The sequence below is a fragment of the Scyliorhinus torazame genome, chromosome 10, assembly GCF_047496885.1.
Source record: "Scyliorhinus torazame isolate Kashiwa2021f chromosome 10, sScyTor2.1, whole genome shotgun sequence".
Classification (NCBI taxonomy): Eukaryota; Metazoa; Chordata; class Chondrichthyes; order Carcharhiniformes; family Scyliorhinidae; genus Scyliorhinus; species Scyliorhinus torazame.
The window spans coordinates 176325473-176349465 of NC_092716.1; the positions used below are offsets into that span (position 1 = coordinate 176325473).

A 23993-nucleotide genomic window follows, 5' to 3' on the forward strand; every position below is an offset into this window, starting at 1 on the left:
ACCATCTTAACCTATCCCAATCGCTGGTATCCAACCACTACCTGTGGGAGTGCAATAACTTCATGGTTTTTATGGACATGGTTGCATTCAAAATTAGGGATATTTAGTCTTGGGGAGAGGAACTGTTTTTCAATTTATGCTAGCTGATTTTGATCGCCAAATTAATGCCAGTCAGTGGCAAATTAGAGAGAGTTTTGTGCTTCGGGACCTCAGCAACTCAGGGACAGATTTAAACTGTGCTACACTCATTTTTTAGAAGACAAAGTGTTAATTCGGGCCTGAACACCCATCAACCAGCACATCCATCCATCCCATCGTCCTTCACTGTCGCGAGGTCAAAATTCCCAAACAACACTGTGGGATGTACTCACACGATATGAACTACAATGGCTAGCAAGGGATGGGAAATAAACACTGGCCCAGCCAGCAATGCCAACATCCGATGAACGAATTTTAAAAACATGTCAACTTGTAGCTACCCCAACCCTAAAATCACACAGAGCCAGAGGCCTAGGCACAGAATCATAGAATCATAGCATTTACAGTGCAGAAGGAGGCCATTCGGCCCATTGAGTCTACACCTGCCCTTGGAAAAGGCACCCAACCTAAGCTCACTCCTCCACCCTATCTCCGTAACCCAGTAACACCACCTAACCTTTTTGGACACTAAGGGCAATTCAGCATGGCCAAGCCACCTAACCTGCACATCTTTGGATGGTGGGAGGAAACCGGAGCACCCAGAGGGAACCCACGCAGACATGGGGAGAACATGCAGACTCCCAGCACAGACAGTGACCCAGGTGGGAAATCGAACCTGGGACCCTGGAGCTGTGATGCAACTGTGCTAACCACTGTACGCGCCACCCAGGTGGTCCCGACCAATGGGGAGGCCCTGCACCGGGCCAGTGCACTGGGACTCCAGTCGGAGGCAGCATTTTCTGACAAGTGCAGAACAAAATCAGAATCTGATTGGTGAGCTTGGAAAAGTAGGAAAAGATAGTGAACGGTTTACTCGAGGCACGCGTATGCGAGATCATGATGGGAGGCAAGGGAAAGGCTGCTGAGGTTTGTGAATCAAGCCAGGAGGAGCCAAGCAGGTTTGTGCTGAGCACCTAGCGGATTCAAGCCAGCAACAGCAACGGGCGTGCGAGGCGCGATTTCCCCCCAAAATGAAGCCACGAGAAGCAAAGGAGAGGAGTTGCCCAGGTCAACATAAAGTGCGCGAGGACGCCCCAAGGCGAGGGAAAGGTGCACCAGCCATGATGAATGAGGAAGGCTGTTTTGAAGGCACCAGGCGAGTGAGGTGAGTGAGATTGTGAGCATGGGAGAGTGTTAGGGGTTGGGGGAGACTGTGAGGGGATGAGGGTTGGGGGGAACAGTGTGAGGGTAAGAGAGTTTGTGAGGGGGTTGGGTTGCAGATTTGCAGGGAGGGAGAGTGTGAGGGCTGGATTACATTGTGGAGGAATTATGGAGTTTGTGATGAGGATGGGGGTCCATGGGAAGGGAAAGTTTGTGAACTCATGAGGGAAATGGGCAGGAGGAGAGTACAGTGAGCGTTTGAACTCCAAGGTCAGAATTACAGCTTCATAGTTAAAAGATGAATCCAATTGGCGGCTCTCCAATGTCTGCAGCATGGTGTCAATGCCCTTGGCGATGCTCCTCAGTGACTGGGATATGCTCTGGAGCACCCCGGCAATGCCCATCTAGGCCCACTCTCTGTTGTGGGTCAACTTCTGCGGGGACACAGAGGGGCATCATGAGCCACACGCTTTGTTCATCATGGATGGAGGGGGAAGGAGGGTATGGGAGGTATGGGGATATGTGGGGGGGCGATAAGAGGGGGCCAGCATGGATAGCAGTGCTGGACATGGTTAGGTCAGGGAATGGTACGGTGCTCGGCGGGGCCAGTGCCAGGCACATGGTCGTCAGGTAGGGGCGGCGGGGCAGTTGCCGGGGGGATTAGTGCTAAACCACCCGCGTGGCCCGGTGTAGGGTGATCTTCTTATGGCGCAGGATGCCGGTCATCCTGGTGACATTCGCTGAGCTGATGGCTACTGCCACCTCCTCCCAGGTGACACTGACTGCCCTGTAGCTGATCCTCCGGGCCCCTCGGGGGAACAGGACATCCTGTCTGGTCTCAACCACGTCCAATAATCTGGCCAGGTGGGCAACCCCGAATTTTGGGGCCAGTCTTCTCAGTGGCATGGCTGCGAGCTGTGACGGGTTTGCTCTGCAGGATCGGTTTAAGTGCTGCACCCCTTTGTTGGCGGGGAGCAAGCGGGCACGGTCCCGACCAATCAGCCGGTGGGACCATCATTTGCAGCGTGAAGCCTATGGGGCATTCCTTAAGTGAACCAATTAACGTTTTAAAGTGGTGATGGTCTCGCCAGGCCGAGCATTGGGGAAGCTCGCGACAGTTCCCCCTCGCTACCATAAGTAGAAACGTTTCCATTAAATCGCGCCTTTATTAGCTGCCCAAAATCAAGATCAGTTTCTTCAGCAATATAAAGCGACACTATTAATCTGCAGTCAAAAACGCGGAAAATTAAACAAGAGACAAGAGGATGAAGCTAAGCAAAAAGACAGTTTGTCATTTTACATTTAAAAGTTTGAAGCATTGAACTGTGCGCAAACTGCACTTTCATCCTCATCCAAACTTTGGGTGAATTAGACTTGCTGATTTCTGGAGATACCACATCACCTGAGAAAGTTGAACAAGTTAAAAGACAGTGATAAATTTGTGTATCTTTATGGCTTCCCCCCTTGCGTGCTGCGGGGGCAGAGTGGTGGGGTAAGGAGGGGGCTGAGGTTGAGGGGAGGGGGCTGAGGTTGAGGGGGTGGGGCTGCCCAGAAACGAAGGTGAGCGTAGGGCCCCATGAATTGTAAATCCACCTCTGCTCTGAGGGTTTAAACCTATATAGAGTATGGAAAATATCTGGTTATTTTGATTATCCAGTATCTTTTATCAAGTCTATTTTTGTTCACAGGAATAACCCATGTTAAGTTTTCTGAAACATCAGTCCTGCATATCTGATGCTGGACTGGGGTAAGTGCATTAGCCTTTGATCTCTTCTAGTCTGATGTGAATCTAACGTAGGCTGATTAGAAGAAAGCTCTCTGTCCCTATTGTCTGTCAGGGTTGTATATCAACTAGTTTGTATCATCTCAATCCAATCCATAAGTGGAGATGAGCCAAATTTAGAATTGGCACTAAACACGTCATTTCATTCCGGTAACCTCAGGATAGTAGTCATGGAAAACTGTCTTACTGTGGTTTTTAGCATGCACATTTGTGACCTTAACATTAGGACAGAAAATATTAAGCTCTCAGTGTATAAATACTGTCAGACCTAACTGCATGGGAAGTGCAAATGGAGTTTTACACTTCTAAGTGGTGCCATTCTGGATTTGGGACTGCTTGATGCTGTTATGGGGTGCATAAAATGGGAAATTATCCAACCTCAGCCTCAACATCCCTCATTTTGATAAGCACAAAATTTAACATGAGAAAAACAGATTAAAAATTGCTTCCCACTCCACAATCCCATGAGTCTCTTACTTTTCCCTTTGCAGTAGCTTCTTCAGATGGCAGAGTAATAGTACAAAAGTAGCCTCATAGTCACTGAACTGCAAGTTTATTCTGATACAGTAAAAGTAAAAGAGTTGCCATCTGAGTGAATGAGACATGGGGATGGGTTTGCATCTCAGGACTGTTATCATACTTACTGTTTGTAGTCCATGGCCAGATCAGCAAAATATTTTCTCCTCTTCCGATAGACATTGTCTTTGAATCCCTGTCAAAATCAGAGCAAACAGATAAGGAAGCATTCTGTCACTCTCTAAGTCAGTGTACACTCAGTGAAGTCAGTCAACATGAAAAGAAACTTTAGATAATAATTATAGTTAAAGCCACCAAAGTGCACCTCAATGAGCAGTTGAAGGAAGTATCAGGTATAATACAGCCATTCAGACCCAGAAGGTCCCAGGTTCAATCCCTGGTCTGCACTGAATTAGCCAAGGTTGTTCCAGGCAGTAGGGCTCCAGTAATAAAAGCATCCATTCCCCGTCTCTATCTAATGGCATCTCCCCCTCCTCCAGCCCCAGGTGTAAAATGGGTGACAAGTTAGAAGGGAATGAGTTCAAATAACGCACAGACTGACACTGTTGCAGCACACATGTGGAGGGCCCGACTTTACTGGAAAGTGGGTAAGACACTGAAGAAGGTAGAATCTCGCCCAAGGAGTGATCATTGCATGAGATATAACAGATCCAGTCAGGAAGATTCATAATCCCGAGGAGGAGAGAAAACAGGAACAAAAGGTAAAGAAAATGTCAGTTCAGATGCAGCCACACTGGCACATTGTCTAAATTGTGCCACAGAACGATGAGGCGTGGACAGCTCTCCATACTGGAAGAACACGTGAGGTGCACCGGAGAGTGAACGCCTGCATCTTTTGCGCGAGGTTGGGGCTGATACAGCTGAAGGTGGTATATAGAGCATACCTCATGATGGTGAGGATGAGCCGATATGTGTGTGAACGTTGTGTGTGTGTGTGGGGGGGGGGGGGGGCAAATCACATTCATATGTTTTGGTCCTGTCCAAAGCTGGGCTGGAAGGAGGTTTTTAGGGTAATCTCTAAAGGGTAGTGCACGTGAAACTGGACCCGGGCCCTCGGGAGGCCATATTTGGGGTGTCAGACCAGCCGGGGTTGGAAACAGGTGCAGAGGCAGATGTTGTAGCCAGCGCCTTGTTGATCGCCCGAAGGCGGATCCTGATGGGATGGAGAGCAGCCTCTCCACTCTGTGCCCCGGCGTGACGGGGGGGACCTGTTGGAATTCTTGACTCTTGAGAAGGTTAAGTTTGAACTGAGGGGAAGAATGGAGGGGTTCTAAAAGTCATGGGCATTATTCATTATGCACTTTCAAGAATTGGATTACATCGAACATTAAGTGGGGGGGGTGGGGGGGTGCTGGGAGGGTTGGGGGGGAGGGGGGCTGTGTGTGTTAATGGCGACTGTGGGTGATTCCTGATTCCTTGTTGTCATTTGTTTATGTGAACATGCGGGCTAATGTTTGGGGTTTGGTGGGAGGATGGGATCATTGTTGTTGATGTGGGGATTGACATATTCGTTACTGATTATTGTTTATTGTTGGTGGGTGTAAATATGGGAGAAAATGTGAAAAACGGAGGAGAATAGAAATATATTTTTTTTAAATACTGAAAGAACATATTGTCGTCATAATTGTGAGAAGTATCACTGAGGCGAGATTAGTGAATATCCCACTCCTTGGAGGAAAATCTGTGAATATAACTTACCCAGTATACTATCATCGAGTTCAAAACTGGGCAAGAGCTGAATAATTTCTTGCTTTTTCAGTTCAAAGGGACAATTTAGCATTTTTTGAGGTTGGGGCTGAAACACCTCATCAGGTCTAGTGGAGGGAGTTCTACTCTTCGATTACAATGTTGTGATCATGAGATGCCTACCAAAAATAAAGCATTCCATTCTCAACGCTGACATTCCTGAGCATAGAAATTCATCTTAAAGTTCAAAGTTATTGGACACTAGCTCATCATTGTGCATATTCCAAATGTCAGTTCTACCATGGGCCTTCCCAGTTCTCAATTAAAGAGCGACATAAGCATCATCATGATGATATTTCATGGAAAGTCTGTAAACAAAGCTGAAGAAAATAAGTAGAAGGGAGTGAGAGAGGGACATTCTCTGTCAGCAAAATATGAAATACATTTCATACCGGGTGATCTGCATCCAGATCTGAGCCGTACATGAGCACCCGGTTTGCACATTTATCCAGCTCAGTAATCTTCTTTGGAAACCAGGGAGTAGACTCCATATCTGTGGAGGGAGGTAAATAACTAAATCACAGTGGGTCTGCTCTCCATATCAACACAAGCAAATAGGGGAAGAAGATGAACAACATCTGCTCACTATTTACACACATTTTAGAAAAGAGCAGTATTTGCAGTGAGAAACAAAAGATTTGGGAAGTTGGTGATGACTCTATAACCCCTTCAGGAAATGGTAATATTAATTTGGAATAAAAAGATACAGGAAATATTGCTCTGTCAGCAGATTAGTACAACAACCAGAGGCTCTCCGTCTCAGAAAACAAGCTTGTATTTCATTATACAGGCACAGGGATTCAAAACTGGACAACGTCAACGTATGTCCAAATCAAGCCCAATTATATTCCATACACATGTAAAGACAACCACAGAAATTTACATGTCATATTCCATGGCGGGATTCTCCGGTCACCAATGCCAAAATCGGCGATTGGCCGGAGAATCCCTGTTTGCGCCAAAATCGGGGGAGGTGACGCTTTTGCAATGCACCGCCCTCTCAAAAACGGCGTACGCCGCACGCCATATGGACAGCCACAGGACGTCACCTGAGGCCCTCCCCCCGATACTCTGCCCCCGATGTTACTGGGGGACAGTTTGTGGAAGGCAGGGTCCGCATGCGGCCAGCGCCATGTTGCATGGAGCAGCCACTGCAGACTGCCGCCGTGCGCATGCGCGGCCACGGACCCGGCAATTCTCTGGCCGTATCCGCAGGTAAAGCCAAGGACTTTACGCTGCATGCCTGCTAGCCTCCCACCAGACGGAGGATCGGTTCAGCTTTTGCGCCGTTTTTTCTGGGGTATAATGCTACTGTTCCCACGCCGGCGTCAGCACTTAGTCTTCAAATCGGAGAATCCATCCCAATATGTCCCATTTTGGACAGAGACAGGTTCAGAACATGATCCATATTTATACACAAAAAGCAACATTGAGATGACAGATAGTTTATATTTGACATTTGTAATGAAAATAGTTATTATAGAGAGCTCCTATTTTATATTTAGACGAGTAATATTCTACATTTATTCAGAGGAAGGCACCTATATTACAAATTAGTAATATTCAATATTTATAAAAGAAAGACAGATTACAGATGCATAATATTCCATTTTTATATTGGGAAGCAGACATATTATAGGAGCATTGGAGCAGGAGGTAAACAAGTATAGCTGAGGAGCTGAGTTCATACCCGAAGGTTTAATGTTGAGTGGGGAGTTTTATCTTGTCCTTGAAAAATCTAGTCTAGTCTGTAATTAGCAATAACTGGGAAATACTGTGTAAGTAGATTGAGTTTATTTATTTCTTCCAGGGCCTTGCAAAAAGTTCAACACTCTCTGCTGAGAGAGCTGAGGAGTTAATTAGCTAACTGGTTGAATCTGGTTTCTCTAGCCCCAGTTCAGCTTTCTATAATTTACTTTAGAGTAGCCAAGGCTAATGAGTGCAGCTGAGAAACTTTTGGCTAAGGTGAGCGTGAGATCAGGTGTAGTGCCTGGATCTATTATGTCTCTCTTGTGGGGATCATGCAATACACTCTGAGCTCTGGCTTTGTAACTGATTAAGTAATTTTAAAAAACTGATTGCATACTTGAGAGTTTGGTGAATGGGGAGGTATACTGAGGAGATGTTCCTTTCCTTTTCCTATGTTTCTCATCATGTAGGAATTGACTCTTATACTACTCAAGGGAAAGGAAATATCTGGTGAGTATCTGGCAAGTGATTATGGTCTATTCCAGTCCTAAGGTTTAAAATAGTATACAGACTGTTAACAAAAGATATTTAATAAGCAACATAAATAATACACATTAAGGATGGCAGGACAGGTAACATGTCAAGATCACAGCATAAGGGAGTTCCTGGATGCCAGTGTGATCGTGAGCCAACACATCACTTAAGTGTTTGCGGCACGAGGAGCTTCAGCTCCGAATCACTGAGCTGTGGACATCAGGGAGAGAATGATTACCTGGATGTTTTGTACCATGAGGCAGTTACACCATTTAGGATAGAGGCTTCTAATTTGGTCAGTGGTCAGATATAGGATGGTGTGACTATGAGTGAGGTAGATCAGGTAACCCACTTGGCAGGAGTATCGGTCTCTGCAATTGCCCAATAGGTTTAATGTTCTCTCCGCTTGTTTAGATGAGAGGTGAGAGCTAAAGAGTGGATGAACAAATTGACTATGGTACAGGAAGCCATTCAAGTGGGCAGAGCAAAAACAAATGTACTGGTGGTGGTAAGGGACAGTGTAGTGAGGGGGGTTGACATTGTTCTCTGCAGCAGAGGGAGAGTCCGGGCAGCTGTGCCAGTGTTTGGACATTTGCTCCGGGCTGATAAGGAACCTACAGAGGGAGGGGAGGATCCAGTTGTCATGTTAGAAGAATGAGAGGTGACCGTTTTGTGACATTTAGGATTCTCCGGGAGCTTAACAGGGTAGATTCTGAGGTTGTTTCCCCTTAAGACCATAAGACATAGGAGCGGAAGTAAGGCCATTCGGCCCATCAAGTCCACTCCACCATTCAATCATGGCTGATTTCAACTCCATTTACCCGCTCTCTCTCCATAGCCCTTAATTCCTCGAGAAATCAAGAATTTATCAACTTCTGTCTTAAAGACACTCAACGTCCCGGCCTCCACCGCCCTCTGTGGCAATGAATTCCACAGACCCACCACTCTCTAGCTGAAGAAATTTCTCCTCATCCCTGTTCTAAAGTGACTCCCTTTTATTCTAAGGCTGTGCCCCCGGTCCTAGTCTCCCCTGCTAATGGAAACAACTTCCCTACGTCCACCCTATCTAAGCCATTCATTATCTTGTAAGTTTCTATTAGATCTCCCCTCAACCTCCTAAACTCCAATGAATATAATCCCAGGATCCTCCGACGTTCATCGTATGTTAGGCCTACCATTCCTGGGATCATCCGTGTGAATCTCCGCTGGACCCGCTCCAGTGCCAGTATGTCCTTCCTGAGGTGTGGGGCCCAAAATTGCTCACGGTATCCCTTGCGAGAGAGTTTAGGACCAGAGGGTATAATCTCAGAATAATCCCATTTAAGACAAATATGAGGAGGAATGTCCCCTCTGAGTAGATGGGCCAAATGGCCTACCTCTTATGTCTTATGGCCTTGATCCATGTCGGTGCAATAACATAAGTAGACATACAAAATAGGTTCTGCACAGAGACTAGGAGGAGCTAGGCACAAAATTAAAAAGCAGAACCTCATATGATTTCTGGATTGTTATCTGGCCCACATGCATATTAATGCAACGTACATGGTTAGAGAGATGAATACGTGTCTCAAAGGCTGGTTTGTGGGGCACTGATACCAGTACTGGGGAAAGTGGGGGCTTTACCATTGGGACAGTCTATGAACCATGTTGGGACTAGTGTTCTGTCAAATCGTATAAATAGAGCAGTAGCGAAGGCTTTAAACTAAATAGTGGAGGCAAGGGATTAAATGTGGGATATCAAAGAATAGAGAGGAAGGTATTAATATGGGAAAGGAAGGGACAGCGACTACAAATTATCCAAGAGGAAAATCAACAGATAAGGTGATTGGTTACAAAATAATAAAAGGACAAAACTGAAGACTCTATCTGTGCACCAAGCATTTGACAAAAACAGATCTGATGGTGCAAATAAAGATTAATAAACACAATCTAATAGCCATCACAGAGGCATGGCTGTAGGATGGCATAGATTGAGACCTGAATATGAAAGGTATGTGACTTTTATGAAGGATAGCAAGTTGGGAAAAAAGTGGAGGGGTGGCTCTGTTAATTATAGAAGACAGCACAATAGAAAGGATGCTTTGTGTTCAGGAAACAAAGATATAGAAGCAATCTGGGTATAAACAAGGAATGGCAAAGGCAATCCCAAGCAGATGGACTGAAACCAACACCAGGCAGGCAACACAGTCTTCTGGACTCTTGCCCATGGCTGTGGAGAGCTGTGTTAACGCTTCGAGAATACTGTCCCCTACCACCATCATATTCCTATTAATATCCCCGGTTGAATGGGTTTCTGTACCATGGTGCTATGGTCAGTTTTTTCTTCGAGTCTGCAGCCTTGTTTTTATCCATACAAGATCTCAAACCTATTGAACAATTGCAATGGATGAGGCTCCTTTACTTTTACTTTTTGCGACCCCCCCCTTACTTGTCTCATTCAGTCACGCCCTCTTGATCCAGACCACAGACCAAATCAAATGACCCTATCCAAAGGGGTGTGACTTCCTTCTGGAACAAAGCGTCCAGGTAACCTTTCCCCTCCCCGGTGCATTGCAGTGTCTGCAAATCTGCCTCCAGCTCAATGTCTAGAACCAAAGTTCCTCTAACTGTAGACACTTACTGCAAGCATGTTTGCCTTGGATCATTCAAGTGCCCACGAGTTATCGCATTTTGCGGCCACCACACTTCAGCTGCCCTGCCATTTAAGTGTTTAATTAAGTGAATAAATATTTTTGCTGATTTAAATTTTAATTAATGTCTCTGGTTCTGTCTGTGCCTATATTCTTATTTCAATAAATGTGCTACTTACCAATTGAAATTCCCCAGTATAGGTAAAATAGGAAATACTCAGCCAATCTAATAAGCTTTACTACTATTGACTAACTTTCTACTACCAATAAAACCTTACAATCACTTGTGAGAAAAACTCACTACCCAATCAGCCACCTATTTTCCTGTGATGTGACACTCAATGACAAGCTGTTTGCTTAGTTTGTGCTCTAAGCTTAGTCTAACTGAAATTCTCATGAGTTGAATCAAAACTGCTGGCTAATGAAACCAGTACAAACTAACTAGATACCTAATCACTAACTGCCTCTCTCGTAGACAGTTTATTTTCCCTGACTCAGATGAAAAGAAACTTAAACAATGAATTATAGTTAAATGCGAAGTGCAAATTAGACAGGAATTTAGCAAGGGATTAACCTTTAAAATTCCCCAACTCATCAACTTCTGAAGATCACGTGCTGTGCCGAGCTGCATTCAGTGACAATCTGCTCTCCTCGTGCTTGCTGACTTCACGCACTTGCAAGACACCTGTAGTTACACTAGCTGAAATTCTAGTGTTGAGTCAAACACTGCTGGCCAGAGACAATGTTCAAACTAGCTACCTAATTAACTAACTGCGGATGTCTCTCCAGTAGAGAGCTAATATATCCCTGATGAAGACTGAGAGAAACAACCTTTTAACAGTAAAATCGAGTTAAATGCTCAAAGCAAACCACACTAGGTTTCAGGCTACGATTAGCCTGAAAAGTTATCCCTTAAAATTCCCTCACTCAGCAAATTCCCAAGCTCACACATTGGCAGAATCTTCTATTCTGGAGTACAATTGGGAGGTGCATCACTCCGACTGTCGATCCAAAGGGAAGAATCCACTGCAGGTACCAAGATGTCGCAGAGCAGAAGAATGGCCCATAGTTTGCTGCTGGTCATCCTCCAGAGCATCGCGGAAAATTGGGAGCTCCTATTCTCCAGGGATGGCAGCAAGAGGCCCTCCTGTCTGGCCAAGGCAGCCTGGCATCGGTAGCAGCACAGGTCAGCGCCGGTGGGGCCCACAAAAATATCTGGGTGCAGTGCCAAAAAAGGATGACTGATCTGCTGCACTTCACACAGGTAAAAGGCACAATCTAGTCACTGTAAAGTGACACTGATAGTGAAATCAGGCATGTAAATGTGAGTGCTGAGGGATGTCAGGTCGGGGGTTTGTGTGCAGGACTCAGCAGCAGATGGGATATGTGGACTGAATGTGTGGCAGCCAATTCATGCTGCCAATGCTGTACCAGATTCAGGATAGTACAGTTGTTAATCACTTACTGCGGGGGGCTCAGGAGATACTGTGGTGATGTGCATCAATGTAAATACATGTAGGCTAGCTAGACACTAGAGGGAGCACTAGAAACATCACACACACACACACACACTCAACCAATAGATCAAGTAGATAGGACATGACCAATAGACATTCACGATGCACAAGGAGGTGACACGACCACAGGGGGGCATTACACCAACCCATATATAAAGGACACCACACACATGATCTTCCTCTTTCCAGTGGAGACAGTCAGTGAGGACAGACACAGGGTTGATGCAATATTACACCCACCACGTGGATTGCAACAACTGGTTAGTCAGTCTGGGTAGCTATAGTAAGATTAGCAATAGTGTCGAACCCGAGTAATAGAAGTGTAAATAGTTTAATAAACGTGTTGAAGTTATCTCCACGTCTGAACCTTCCTTTGTCAAGTGCAACACAAGGAAGCCGCTTATGTTACACCTACAACATAACAATTCAGATACCATAGGCATTCATGCCCCCCAACTGCTCTTGCACCCATTTCGATAATACTAAATATTTTGTCTGAATGCAAGAGAAAAAGGAGGAATGAGTGGTAAAATATTCAGATGCTCACACATTCAAAGAAGCCCAGAACTATTCGGGTGAAATGATATGCATAAGCTATATTGTGTATAATGATGTAAATGAACTCCGACCAACAGGTGGCAGTGTATGCCCACCATGTGACTCTGTACCTCGAGGAGTTGGGAGTTGGTTGTGTTAGTGGATAGTCATACTTGCAGCTCCAGGATAATTCACCAATATTTGTAGACAATATGGGTGTTCCCTAATTGGAAATCCTGGCTTAACCAAAAGGTTCACTACCTGCTGAAGTCCCGGACGGAGGCATTAAAGTCTGACAACCCTGACCTATATAAGAAATCCAGGTACAATGTACGTAAAGCCATCAGGGACGTCAAAAGACAATACCGGATTAATAGAGTCCCAGGCCAACGACACAAACCCATGACGTCTATGGCAGGGCTTACACAGGATTACGGGCTACAAAGCAAGGCCATGGAAAAATCTCTGGGGCTGGAGCATCCTTCTACGATGAACTGAACAAGTTTTATGCCCGCTTTGAACAGACAGGCAATACATCAGTGCCACCCGCCCAAACAGCCCTGGACACACCCATACCCACTATTACAGCCTCAAGAGGGAAGAGCTGCCTTCTTGAAAGTGAACCCGCGGAAAGCGACGAGCCCTGATGGAGTCCCTGGGCGAGCACTCAGATCCTGCGCAGATCAGCTGACGAGTGTATTCGCAGACACCTTCATCACTTCACTTCTCCGTTCCGAAGTTCCCACCTCCTTCAAGAAGACCACCATAATACCACTACCAAAGAAGAACAAGAACAACAACTATCGACTGGTGGCCCTGACATCTGTAATCATCAAATGCTTCGAGCGGCTAGTCATGAGAAAGATCAATGCCTGCCTCCCAGGCGGTCTCGATCCACTGCAGTTTGCCTATAGCCACAACCGGTCCACAGCAGATGCTATCTCCTTCAACACTCGAACACCTCGACAACAAGGACACCTACGTCAGACTGCTGTTCATAGACTACAGCTCTGCCTTCACCATCATTATCCCAACAAGACTAATAATCAAACTCTGCAATCTTGGACTTGACCCCTCCATGTACAGCTGGATCCTTGACTTCCTCACCAACAGACTGCAATCTGTCAGGATAGGTAACAGCACCTCCTCCACAATAGTCCTCAACACCAGGGCCCCGCAGTGATGTGTGCTCAATCCTCTACTGTACTCTCTGTACTCACATGATTGTGTGGCAAGATTTAGCTCCAATTTTATCTATAAGTTTGCGGATGATGCGACTGTGGTGGGTCATATCTCGAGCAACGACGAATCAGAGAGATAGATCACATGGTTGCATGGTGTACCGAAAACAATCTCTCTAAATGTCAGCAAAACCAAGGAACTGATCATCAATTTCAAGAAGCGTAGCACGATGCATACGCCCGTTTTCATCAATGGCTCCAAAGTGGAGATGGCTTTAAGTTCCTGGGTGTCACCATCACCAACAGTCTGTCCTGGTCCACTCGAGTTGATGAAACAGTCAAGAAAGCCCAACAACGTCTCTACTTCCTCAGGAAGCTAAAGAAATTTGGCATGTCTGCATCAACTCTCTCAAACTTCTACAGATGTGCCAGAGAGCATTCTATCAAGCTGCATCATTAGCTTGGTATGGCAACTGCTCAGCCCAAAATCGCAACACACTGCAGAGTGTGGTGAACTTGACCCAACACATCATACAAGCTTGCCACCCTCCCATTGATTCTGTCTACACCTCCCGCTGCCTCAGGAAGGCAGACAGCATTTTCAGAGACCGCTCACACCCAGGCTTTTCCCTCTTCCAGACCCTTCCATCAGGCAGAAGATACAGAAGTCTGAAGACCCGCACATCCAGACATAGGAACTGCTTCTTCCCCACAGCTACTAGACTCCTCAACGACTCTCCCTCGGATTGATCTGTTCCCTGTAAGAACACAATAATAATGCCCTATGCTCCTCTTGCTCATGTATTTGCTTTGTTTGGCCCTTGTTCCACACTGTAACCAATCACTATTTGTTAATGTACTTTGTTGATTATTCTTTTGTCTACTGTATACGTTCCCTTGGCTGCGGAAAAATACTTTTCAGTGTACTTCGGTACCTGTGACAATCAATCAATGAGTAGTTTGTAATATATTTATTATACTTATCTTTGCCACGCATTTATTTTGCAGGGGCTGGTTTAGCTCAGTGGGCTAGACAGCTTGTTTGTGATGCAGAACAAGGTCAGCAGCACGGGTTCAATTCCCATACCAGCTGAGAATTCTGAATTCTCCCTCTGCGTACCCGAACAGGCGCCGGAATGTGGTGACTAGGGGCTTTTCACAGTAACTTCATTTCAGTGTTAATGTAAGCAATAGTTATTGTGACAATAAAAAGATTATTAATAATATTTTATAATAAAATACTTTAACTAGTCAAGAACTAGATGTTCTAATGTACATTATTCACACCGGCCAAGGCACAATAACATAGCAGATACACGATTCTTTGAAGATCCAAACATCTAAAGATAACTCCTAAGGAAAAAATAAAAAATCTTCTACCAACTCATCAACTATTGGCAACTTGTACTCAACGCAAAGAAAGACTTAAGTACAGGATGGAAGGTTTGAAGACACCTTACCAGCTTCAAGTCACTGATAATGTAGATGAGAATTAGCATCTATTCAAACAGCAATTTACTCTCTATGTTGCGTCATGTGAGAATACCTTTAAGAAATGGAGTTTATGAATGGGTGTGTATATAAATATCTGTAGTGAGAGTACCTTTAAGAAATGGGTGTTTACTACTACAGTGATGTCAGAGAGTGGGTGGAGCTGGGCTGTCTCAGCTTTTTCTTTCGTTTTAGGCTGTTTGCTGCAGCGTGTGTTTTAGTTTCGTTTTCAGTGTTTGGAGCTGAAGCCAGACCAAGCAAGTGTATTGTTGATCTCTCTGCCCTCAAAAGACTATCTCTTAATCATTTGGTGAATTCAGAATTATAAATGTTCTCAGTAGTGAACGTAATCCTAATGTACTTCTGTTGAAAGATGTTTTAAGTCTTATGGATGTTAAAAGGAAAGCTTAAAGGATTACTTAGTGTTGTATTCTTTGGGGGCTGTATTGAATTAATGGTTGCTAAGATGTTCACTGTATGTTTTTAAAAGGTTAACTTGAGTACATAGAATAAACATTGTTTTGTTTTTAAAAATACTTTTCAATTTCTGCTGTACCGCACCTGTAGAGTGGGCCGTGTGCTCCCCATACCACAATCTACAAAAGGTTGTGGGTCAGGTGAACTCCATGATACACTTTGGGGTTATCTAAACCCTGACCCATAACAGTTGCAACCCTTGGTCTGCAATCACAGCCTGCTGAAAGATGTATAGTGTTGCTGCTCACTGTGGCAGGTCTACAAGCAATATTTAATACATTTGTTTTTGATAACGAGGCAGATAACAAGAACTTCAAGGAAGTTGTAAAGCAATTTGATTGGCATTGCACTCCAATACTCTGACCGATTTGAGACTGAAGGCACAATCATGTAATTTTGCTACCTTACAATCATTGATGATACGCGATCAGCTCATATTTGGGATTTGTAACGACCAGGTACGCGAGAGGCTGTAAAGAGAAAATGAGCTTCAGCTTGATGATGCTATCAAAATTTGTCATGCCAGTGAGCTAGCTGCATTGCAGATTAGCACTCGGAATCTCAGACATTTTGGCGCAAAGATAGGAGAGGCCTAGCGCCGCCGGCAACTATTAAGCGACTGACTGAAACCTCCATTTCATGTTAGCAATCGACATTTGCTTTCAAAACGCTGGACATCATCATGGCAATGTTCTATGACCAATCCGCGAGAAGGCTCCAGCCATTGCAAACAGATGACACAGTCAGACTGGAAGATCCAGAAGGGTTGGTTAAAGTATGCTAAGATACTGTGGCAAGCAGGTCCACATGTATCTAATCATTACGGATGACGGAGTAGTCTTACGGAGAAACAGAAGAGCCTTGCTCAAGGTTCAGCAACCTTTTGTAATGGAACCACATGAAGACATTGTGAGCACTCCTAAGAGAGTTGAAAAAGAACCAGTGCAGCATAAAGAACCAGAACAAAGTCAAGAAGAACAACAAGAAACAACAACAAATGAACATGAAACATGTCACAAGTTCAACCACTGCTCAGAAGATCAAAAGACAGAGACAGAAACCTGAGAGACTGAATTTGTGATGAACTTTAAATAGTTAAATGTGATAAAGAATTATTGCTATCATATTGTAATGTAAAAAAACAAAGACCTGAATGTAAAAGGCAGTGCGTTAGCACAGTGGTTAGCACTATGGCTTCACAGTGCCAGGGTCCCAGGTTCAATTCCCGGCTTGGGTCGCTGTCTGTGCAGAGTCTGCACATTCTCCTGTTGTCTGCGTGGGTTTCCTCCGGGTGCTATTAGGTAATTTGGACATACTGAGTTCTCCTTCTGTGTACCCGAACAGGTGCTGGAAAGTGCCGACTAGTGGCCTTTCACAGTAACTTCATTGCAGTGTTAATGTATGCCTACTTGAGACAATAAAGATTATTATAAGACTATTATATTATTATTATAGTTACATTTCCAAAGGAAAGGGTGTAATAACATGCATAAGCTATCTTGTATATAATGATGTAAATGCCCACCGACCAGTAGGTGGCAATGTAAGTCTACCATGTGTCTCTGTACCTCAAGGAGTTGGGAGTTAGTCATGTTAGTGGATAGTCATACTTGCAGTAGCTCTAGGATAATTTACCAGTATTAGTAGTTTGTAATATATTTATTATAGTTATGTTTACCACACATAGATGTTCTTCTGTGCATCATTCACTCCGGCCAGGGCACAAGAACATAACACAGGGGAAACACAGCACCATGCTTGCATGGATGTTGATACATGACTCTCACTGGAAGCCAGTTAAGATGTCTCCAGTCTGCTGTAGTCCGATGCCCTCACAGATTGAGACATTGTTTAGATAAGGGAGTGAATAACTATCAGCTATTTATTTCCCTTCTCCACTCCAGGCACAAACAAGCATGCCAAGTGGAAGAAGTGGAGATGGTTCATGCCCAGCTCCATGCTAGCTCCACCCCCCCACTTCACTCCAGCTTAACCACCACCTCTGAAGATAGTGCATCTTCTGATGATTGAGAATCATTATCGCAACATTTCCCTTCATCCTTCACCACTGTAGAGACACCCAGCTCAGTGGGTGCATATTCTGGAGTAGGCTCGGGGTCACTATCTGCTGAGCACATCACAGTCACAGGTCCAGAACTGACGAAGGAAGTGACAGCCAAGGTTTCTGACACTCCGAGAACTGCCCGAGGTCAGGCCGTTGCTCAGCCCCATGAAGAGGATGAACCTCTGGATTCATCCACGTGAGAAATGTTGGGGATACAGAGATAGGCAAGGGAACATCAGGCAGAGCAATCAGAGGCCATCCTCATCCATCTGGGATATTAATGAATGCTATCTCGGGAAGGAAGCCAGACTGTCTGGGATAGGAATGCTATCTCGGGAAGGAAGCCAGACTGTCTGGGATAGGAATGCTATCTGAGGAAGGAAGCCAGACTGTCTAGGATAGGAATGCTATCTGAGGAAGGAAGAATGGCTGTCTGGTATAGGAATGCTATCTGAGGAAGGAAGGAAGCCAGACTGACTGGGATAGGAATGTCATCTGAGGTAGGAAGCCAGATTGTCTGGGATAGGAATGCCATCTGAGGAAGGAAGCCAGACTGTCTGGGATAGGAACACTCTCTGAGGAAGGAAGCCAGACTGTCCGGGATAGGAATGTTATCTGGGGAATGAAGCCAGGCTGTCTGGGATGGGAATGCTATCTTAGGAAGGAAGCCAGACTGTCTGGGATGGGAATGCTATCTGAGGGAGGAGGCCAGACTGTCTGGGATAGGAATGCTATCTGGGGAAGGAAGCCAGACTGTCTGGGATAGGAATGCTGTCTAGGGAAGGAAGCAAGGCTGACTGGGATAGGAATACTATCTGGAAAAGGAAGCCAGACTGTCTGGGATGGGAATGATATCTGGGAATGAAGCCAGACTTTCATAGAATTTATAATGCAGAAGGAGGTCTTTTGGCCCATCAAGTCTGCACCGGCCCTTACAAAGAGGACCCCACTCAAACCCACACTTCTATCCCCGTAAACCAGTAACCCCCACTTAACCTTTTTGGACACTAAGGGCAATGGCCAATGCACCTAACCTGCACCTCTTTGGATTGTGGGAGAAAACCGGAGCACCCGGATGAAACCCACGCACACACGGGGAGATCATGCAGACTCCGCCCAGACAGTGACCCAAGCCGGGAATCGAATCTGGGACCCTGGAGCTGTGAAGCAACTGTGCTAACCACTGTGCTACTGTGCTGTCTGGGATAGGAATGCTATCTGAGAAAGGAAGCCTGATTCTGATATCACCCTGTTCTGGGCAGTCTGACTTCCTTCCCTGGACATAATCCCTGTTCAGGACAGCCTGGTTTCCTTCACTGGACACCATCCCTGCCCTGGACAGTCTGGCTTCATTTTCCCTGGACATTATCCCTGTCCTGTATAGTCTGTTTCCTTCCCTGGGCACATCTGACCCCACCTCCACATTCTTGCATCTTTGCCTGTCCCCAGTTTCACACTTCCCCACCAGCCTTGCCTCCCTTGTCCAGCCTCCCTTATTTATCTTTGCCCTGTAAATTCCTCCCTCCCTCCCATGGTTACCATCCATGCACTTTGGACAACTGACACCCAAACTCAATCATAGGGCTCAATTCTCCAGCCTCGTTACGCTTGAAACAAAGCCGTGAATAGCGGGAGAGGCCAAAAACAAGAACCGCACCAGGCACCAACAGTTTGCGATGCAACTGGCCCGCTCACGAAGGCAAAATCGGGATCTCGCATGGCGAGAAACTAATTATCATCACTTAAGCCCTATTTCCATGCAACTAGCGGGAGCCACCCCGTATCCAACGGCCTCCTGTCATCCAGTGGCCTCCCCAGCAAGTGGTCACGCTGGCGCCGATTAACACTCCTTTTTAAAAATGTGAACCTGGCAGAAGGGCTTCTGTGGGGAGCCGAGGAGGTGAGTAGCCATCTTTGCTCACAGGCAAAGAATCCGGTCGTGCTGGTCCTGCCACCCCAGTGCCCGGTGGGGGGTGGGAGACTTTTGGCTGGCGGGGGGGGGGGGGGGGTGACGCTGGGGGGGCAGCCGCTCATGCCCACCACCATGCCAACCCCTGGATTGTTTAACCATTCCGGGGGCAACCCATGACCCTGCCCGCCTGCCCCAACAAACACCCATAACCCTCGCCGACTACCTAAAATATTATTTGAAATTCTACAGAGACCGGTCTGCACTGCTGGCTAGAGAAACCAGTTCAAACTAACCATCTAATTACCTAGCGGCAGCTGGCTCCAGTAGGGATTAGGTTTATCCCTGACCAAGACTGAAAGAAACTTTACGGTAGCACAAGTGGATAGCACTGTGGCTTCACAGCGCCAGGGTCCCAGGTTAGATTCGCCGCTGGCGCACTGTCTGTGCGGAGTCTGCACGTTCTCCCCGTGTCTGCGTGGGTTTCCTCCGGGTGCTTCGTTTTCCTCCCACAGTCCAAAGACGTGCAGGTTAAGCGGATTGGCCATGATAAATTGCCCTTAGTGACCAAAAAGGTTAGCAGGGGATATTGGGTTACGGGGATAGGGTGGAAGTGAGGGCTTAAGTGGGTCGGAGCAGACTCGATGGGCCAAATGGCCTCCTTCTGCACTGTATGTTCTATATTCTAAAGCAAATTGTAGTGAAATGCTAAGTACAGACTTTTGAAAGAAAGTAACCCTTAAAACTCCCCCATTCACCAAATTCCCAAGTTTTCACTTTTTTTACAGTAGCTTCATTACAGTGTTAATGTAAGCCTACCTGTGACACTAATAAAGATTATTATTATCAACCTGTATTCAGTGACGAGCTGCTATATTCCTGCTTGTTTACAAGTGTGGTCACATTCTATATTATTATCAAGGGGTAACATTCCATATTTATATCGGGACAGACACACATTACAGTAGTAATATTCTGTATTTTTATAGATAAAAACATATATTACAGATGAATAATATTTTATAAAGAGAAAAAACTTATTACAGAGGTTTATCCATATTTATAAAGTGAAAGGCACTTATTACAAATGTGGGGGCTGCACAGTGGCACAATGGTTAGCACTGCTGCCTCACAGCGCTGAGGTCCAAGGTTCGATCCCGGCTCTGGGTCACTGTCTGTGTGGACATAGAACATAGAAAATACAGCACAGTACAGACCCTTCGGCCCACGATGTTGTGCCGAACCTTTGTCCTAGATTAATCATAGATTATCATTGAATTTACAGTGCAGAAGGAGGCCATTCGGCCCTTTGAGTCTGCACCGGCTCCTGGAAAGAGCACCCTACCCAAACTCAACACCTCCACCCAACACCAAGGGCAATTTTGGACATTAAGGGCAATTTATCATTGGCCAATTCACCTAACCTGCACATCTTTGGACTGTGGGAGGAAACTGGAGCACCCGGAGGAAACCCACGCAGACACGGGGAGGACGTGCAGACTCCGCACAGACAGTGACCCAAGCCGGAATCGAACCTGGGACCCTGGAGCTGTGAAGCAATTGTGCTATCCACAATGCTACCGTGCTGCCCTTAAGAACAAATTAATCTACACTATATCATTTTACCGTAATCCATGTACCTATCCAATAGCCGCTTGAAGGTCCCTAATGTTTCCGACTCAACTACTTCCACAGGCAGTGCATTCCATGCCCCCACTACTCTCTGGGTAAAGAACCTACCTCTGATATCCCTCCTATATCTTCCACCTTTCACCTTAAATTTATGTCCCCTTGTAATGGTTTGTTCCACCCGGGGAAAAAGTCTCTGACTGTCTACTCTATCTATTCCCCTGATCATCTTATAAACCTCTATCAAGTCGCCCCTCATCCTTCTCAGTTCTAATGAGAAAAGGCCTAGCACCCTCAACCTTTCCTCGTAAGACCTACTCTCCATTCCAGGCAATATCCTGGTAAATCTTCTTTGCACCTTTTCCAAAGCTTCCACATCCTTCCTAAAATGAGGCGACCAGAACTGTACACAGTACTCCAAATGTGGCCTTACCAAAGTTTTGTACAGCTGCATCATCACCTCACGGCTCTTTAATTCAATTCCTCTGTTAATGAACGCGAGCATACCATAGGCCTTCTTCACAGCTCTATCCACTTGAGTGGCAACTTTCAAAGATGTATGAACATAGACCCCAAGATCTCTCTGCTCCTCTACATTGCCAAGAACTCTACCGTTAACCCTGTATTCCACATTCATATTTGTCCTTCCAAAATGGACAACCTCACACTTTTCAGGGTTAAACTCCATCTGCCACTTCTCAGCCCAGCTCTGCATCCTATCTATGTCTCTTTGCAGCCGACAACAGCCCTCCTCACTATCCACAACTCCACCAATCTTCGTATCATCTGCAAATTTACTGACCCACCCTTCAACTCCCTCATCCAAGTCATTAATGAAAATCACAAACAGCAGAGGACCCAGAACTGATCCCTGCGGTACGCCACTGGTAACTGGGATCCAGGCTGAATATTTACCATCCACCACCACTCTCTGACTTCTATCGGTTAGCCAGTTCGTTATCCAACTGGCCAAATTTCTCACTATCCCATGCCTCCTTACTTTCTGCATAAGCCTACCATGGGGAACCTTATCAAATGCCTTACTAAAATCCATGTACACTACATCCACTGCTTTACCTTCATCCACATGCTTGGTCACCTCCTCAAAGAATTCAATAAGACTTGTAAGGCAAGGCCTACCCCTCACAAATCCGTGCTGACTATCCCTAATCAAGCAGTGTCTTTCCAGATGCTCAGAAATCCTATCCTTCAGTACCCTTTCCATTACTTTGCCTACCACCGAAGTAAGACTAACTGGCCTGTAATTCCCAGGGTTATCCCTAGTCCCTTTTTTGAACAGGGGCACGACATTCGCCACTCTCTAATCCCCTGGTACCACCCCTGTTGACAGTGAGGACGAAAAGATCATTGCCAACGGCTCTGCAATTTCATCTCTTGCTTCCCATAGAATCCTTGGATATATCCCGTCAGGCCCGGGGGACTTGTCTATCCTCAAGTTTTTCAAAATGCCCAACACATCTTCCTTCCTAACAAGTATTTCCTCGAGCTTACCAATCTGTTTCACACTGTCCTCTCCAACAATATCGCCCCTCTCATTTGTAAATACAGAAGAAAAGTACTCGTTTAAGACCTCTCCTATCTCTTCAGACTCAATACACAATCTCCCGCTACTGTCCTTGATCGGACCTACCCTCGCTCTAGTCATTCTCATATTTCTCACATATGTGTAAAAGGCCTTGGGGTTTTCCTTGATCCTACCCGCCAAAGATTGTTCATGCCCTCTCTTAGCTCTCCTAATCCCTTTCTTCAGTTCCCTCCTGGCTATCCTGTATCCCTCCAATGCCCTGTCTGAACCTTGTTTCCTCAGCCTTACATAAGTCTCCTTTTTCCTCTTAACAAGACATTCAACCTCTCTTGTCAACCATGGTTCCCTCACTCGACCATCTCTTCCCTGCCTGACAGGGACATACATATCAAGGACACATGGCACCTGTTCCTTGAACAAGTTCCACATTTCACTTGTGTCCTTCCCTGCCAGCCTATGTTCCCAACTTATGCACTTCAATTCTTGTCTGACAACATTGTATTTACCCTTCCCCCAATTGTAAACCTTGCCCTGTTGCACGTACCTATCCCTCTCCATTACTAAAGTGAAAGTCACAGAATTGTGGTCACTATCTCCAAAATGCTCCCCCACTAATAAATCTATCACTTGCCCTGGTTCATTACCCAGTACTAAATCCAATATTGCCCCTCCTCTGGTCGGACAATCTACATAATGTGTTAGAAAAGCTTCCTGGACACACTGCACAAACACCACCCCATCCAAACTATTTGATCTAAAGAGTTTCCACTCAATATTTGGGAAGTTAAAGTCGCCCATGACTACTACCCTATGACTTCTGCACCTTTCCAAAATCTGTTTCCCAATCTGTTCCTCCACATCTCTGCTACTATTGGGGGGCCTATAAAAAACTCCTAACAAGGTGACTGCTCCTTTCCTATTTCTGACTTCAACCCATACTACCTCAATAGGGTGATACTCCTCGAACTGCCTTTCTGCAGCTGTTATACTATCTCTAATTAATAATGCCACCCCCCCCCCACCTCTTTTACCACCCTCCCTAATCTTATTGAAACATCTATAACCAGGGACCTCCAACAACCATTTCTGCCCCTCTTCTATCCAAGTTTCTGTGATGGCCACCACATCGTAGTCCCAAGTACCGATCCATGCCTTAAGTTCACCCGCCTTATTCCTGATGCTTCTTGCGTTGAAGTATACACACTTCAACCCATCTCCGTGCCTGCAAGTACTCTCCTCTGTCAGTGTTCCCTTCCCCACTGCCTCATTACACGCTTTGGCGTCCTGAATATCGGCTACCTTAGTTGCTGGACTACAAATCCGGTTCCCATTCTCCTGCCAAATTAGTTTAAACCCTCCCGAAGAGTACTAGAAAACCTCCCTCCTAGGATATTGGTGCCCCTCTGGTTCAGATGCAACCCGT

General features: G+C 45.7%; 1 protein-coding gene across 1 annotated transcript in view; it reads right to left on the reverse strand.

Annotated features, from left to right (window-relative positions):
- The window catches only part of tph1a (tryptophan hydroxylase 1 (tryptophan 5-monooxygenase) a), a 79545-nt gene that overhangs the window by 26322 nt on the left and 29230 nt on the right, over window positions 1–23993 (reverse strand). Inside the window, exons 5-6 of the mRNA XM_072518975.1 lie at window positions 5758–5858; window positions 3727–3794 (exon numbers count right to left, since the gene is read on the reverse strand). Coding sequence (XP_072375076.1) covers window positions 3727–3794; window positions 5758–5858 — 169 coding nt within the window. The remainder of the gene's footprint in view (window positions 1–3726; window positions 3795–5757; window positions 5859–23993) is intronic.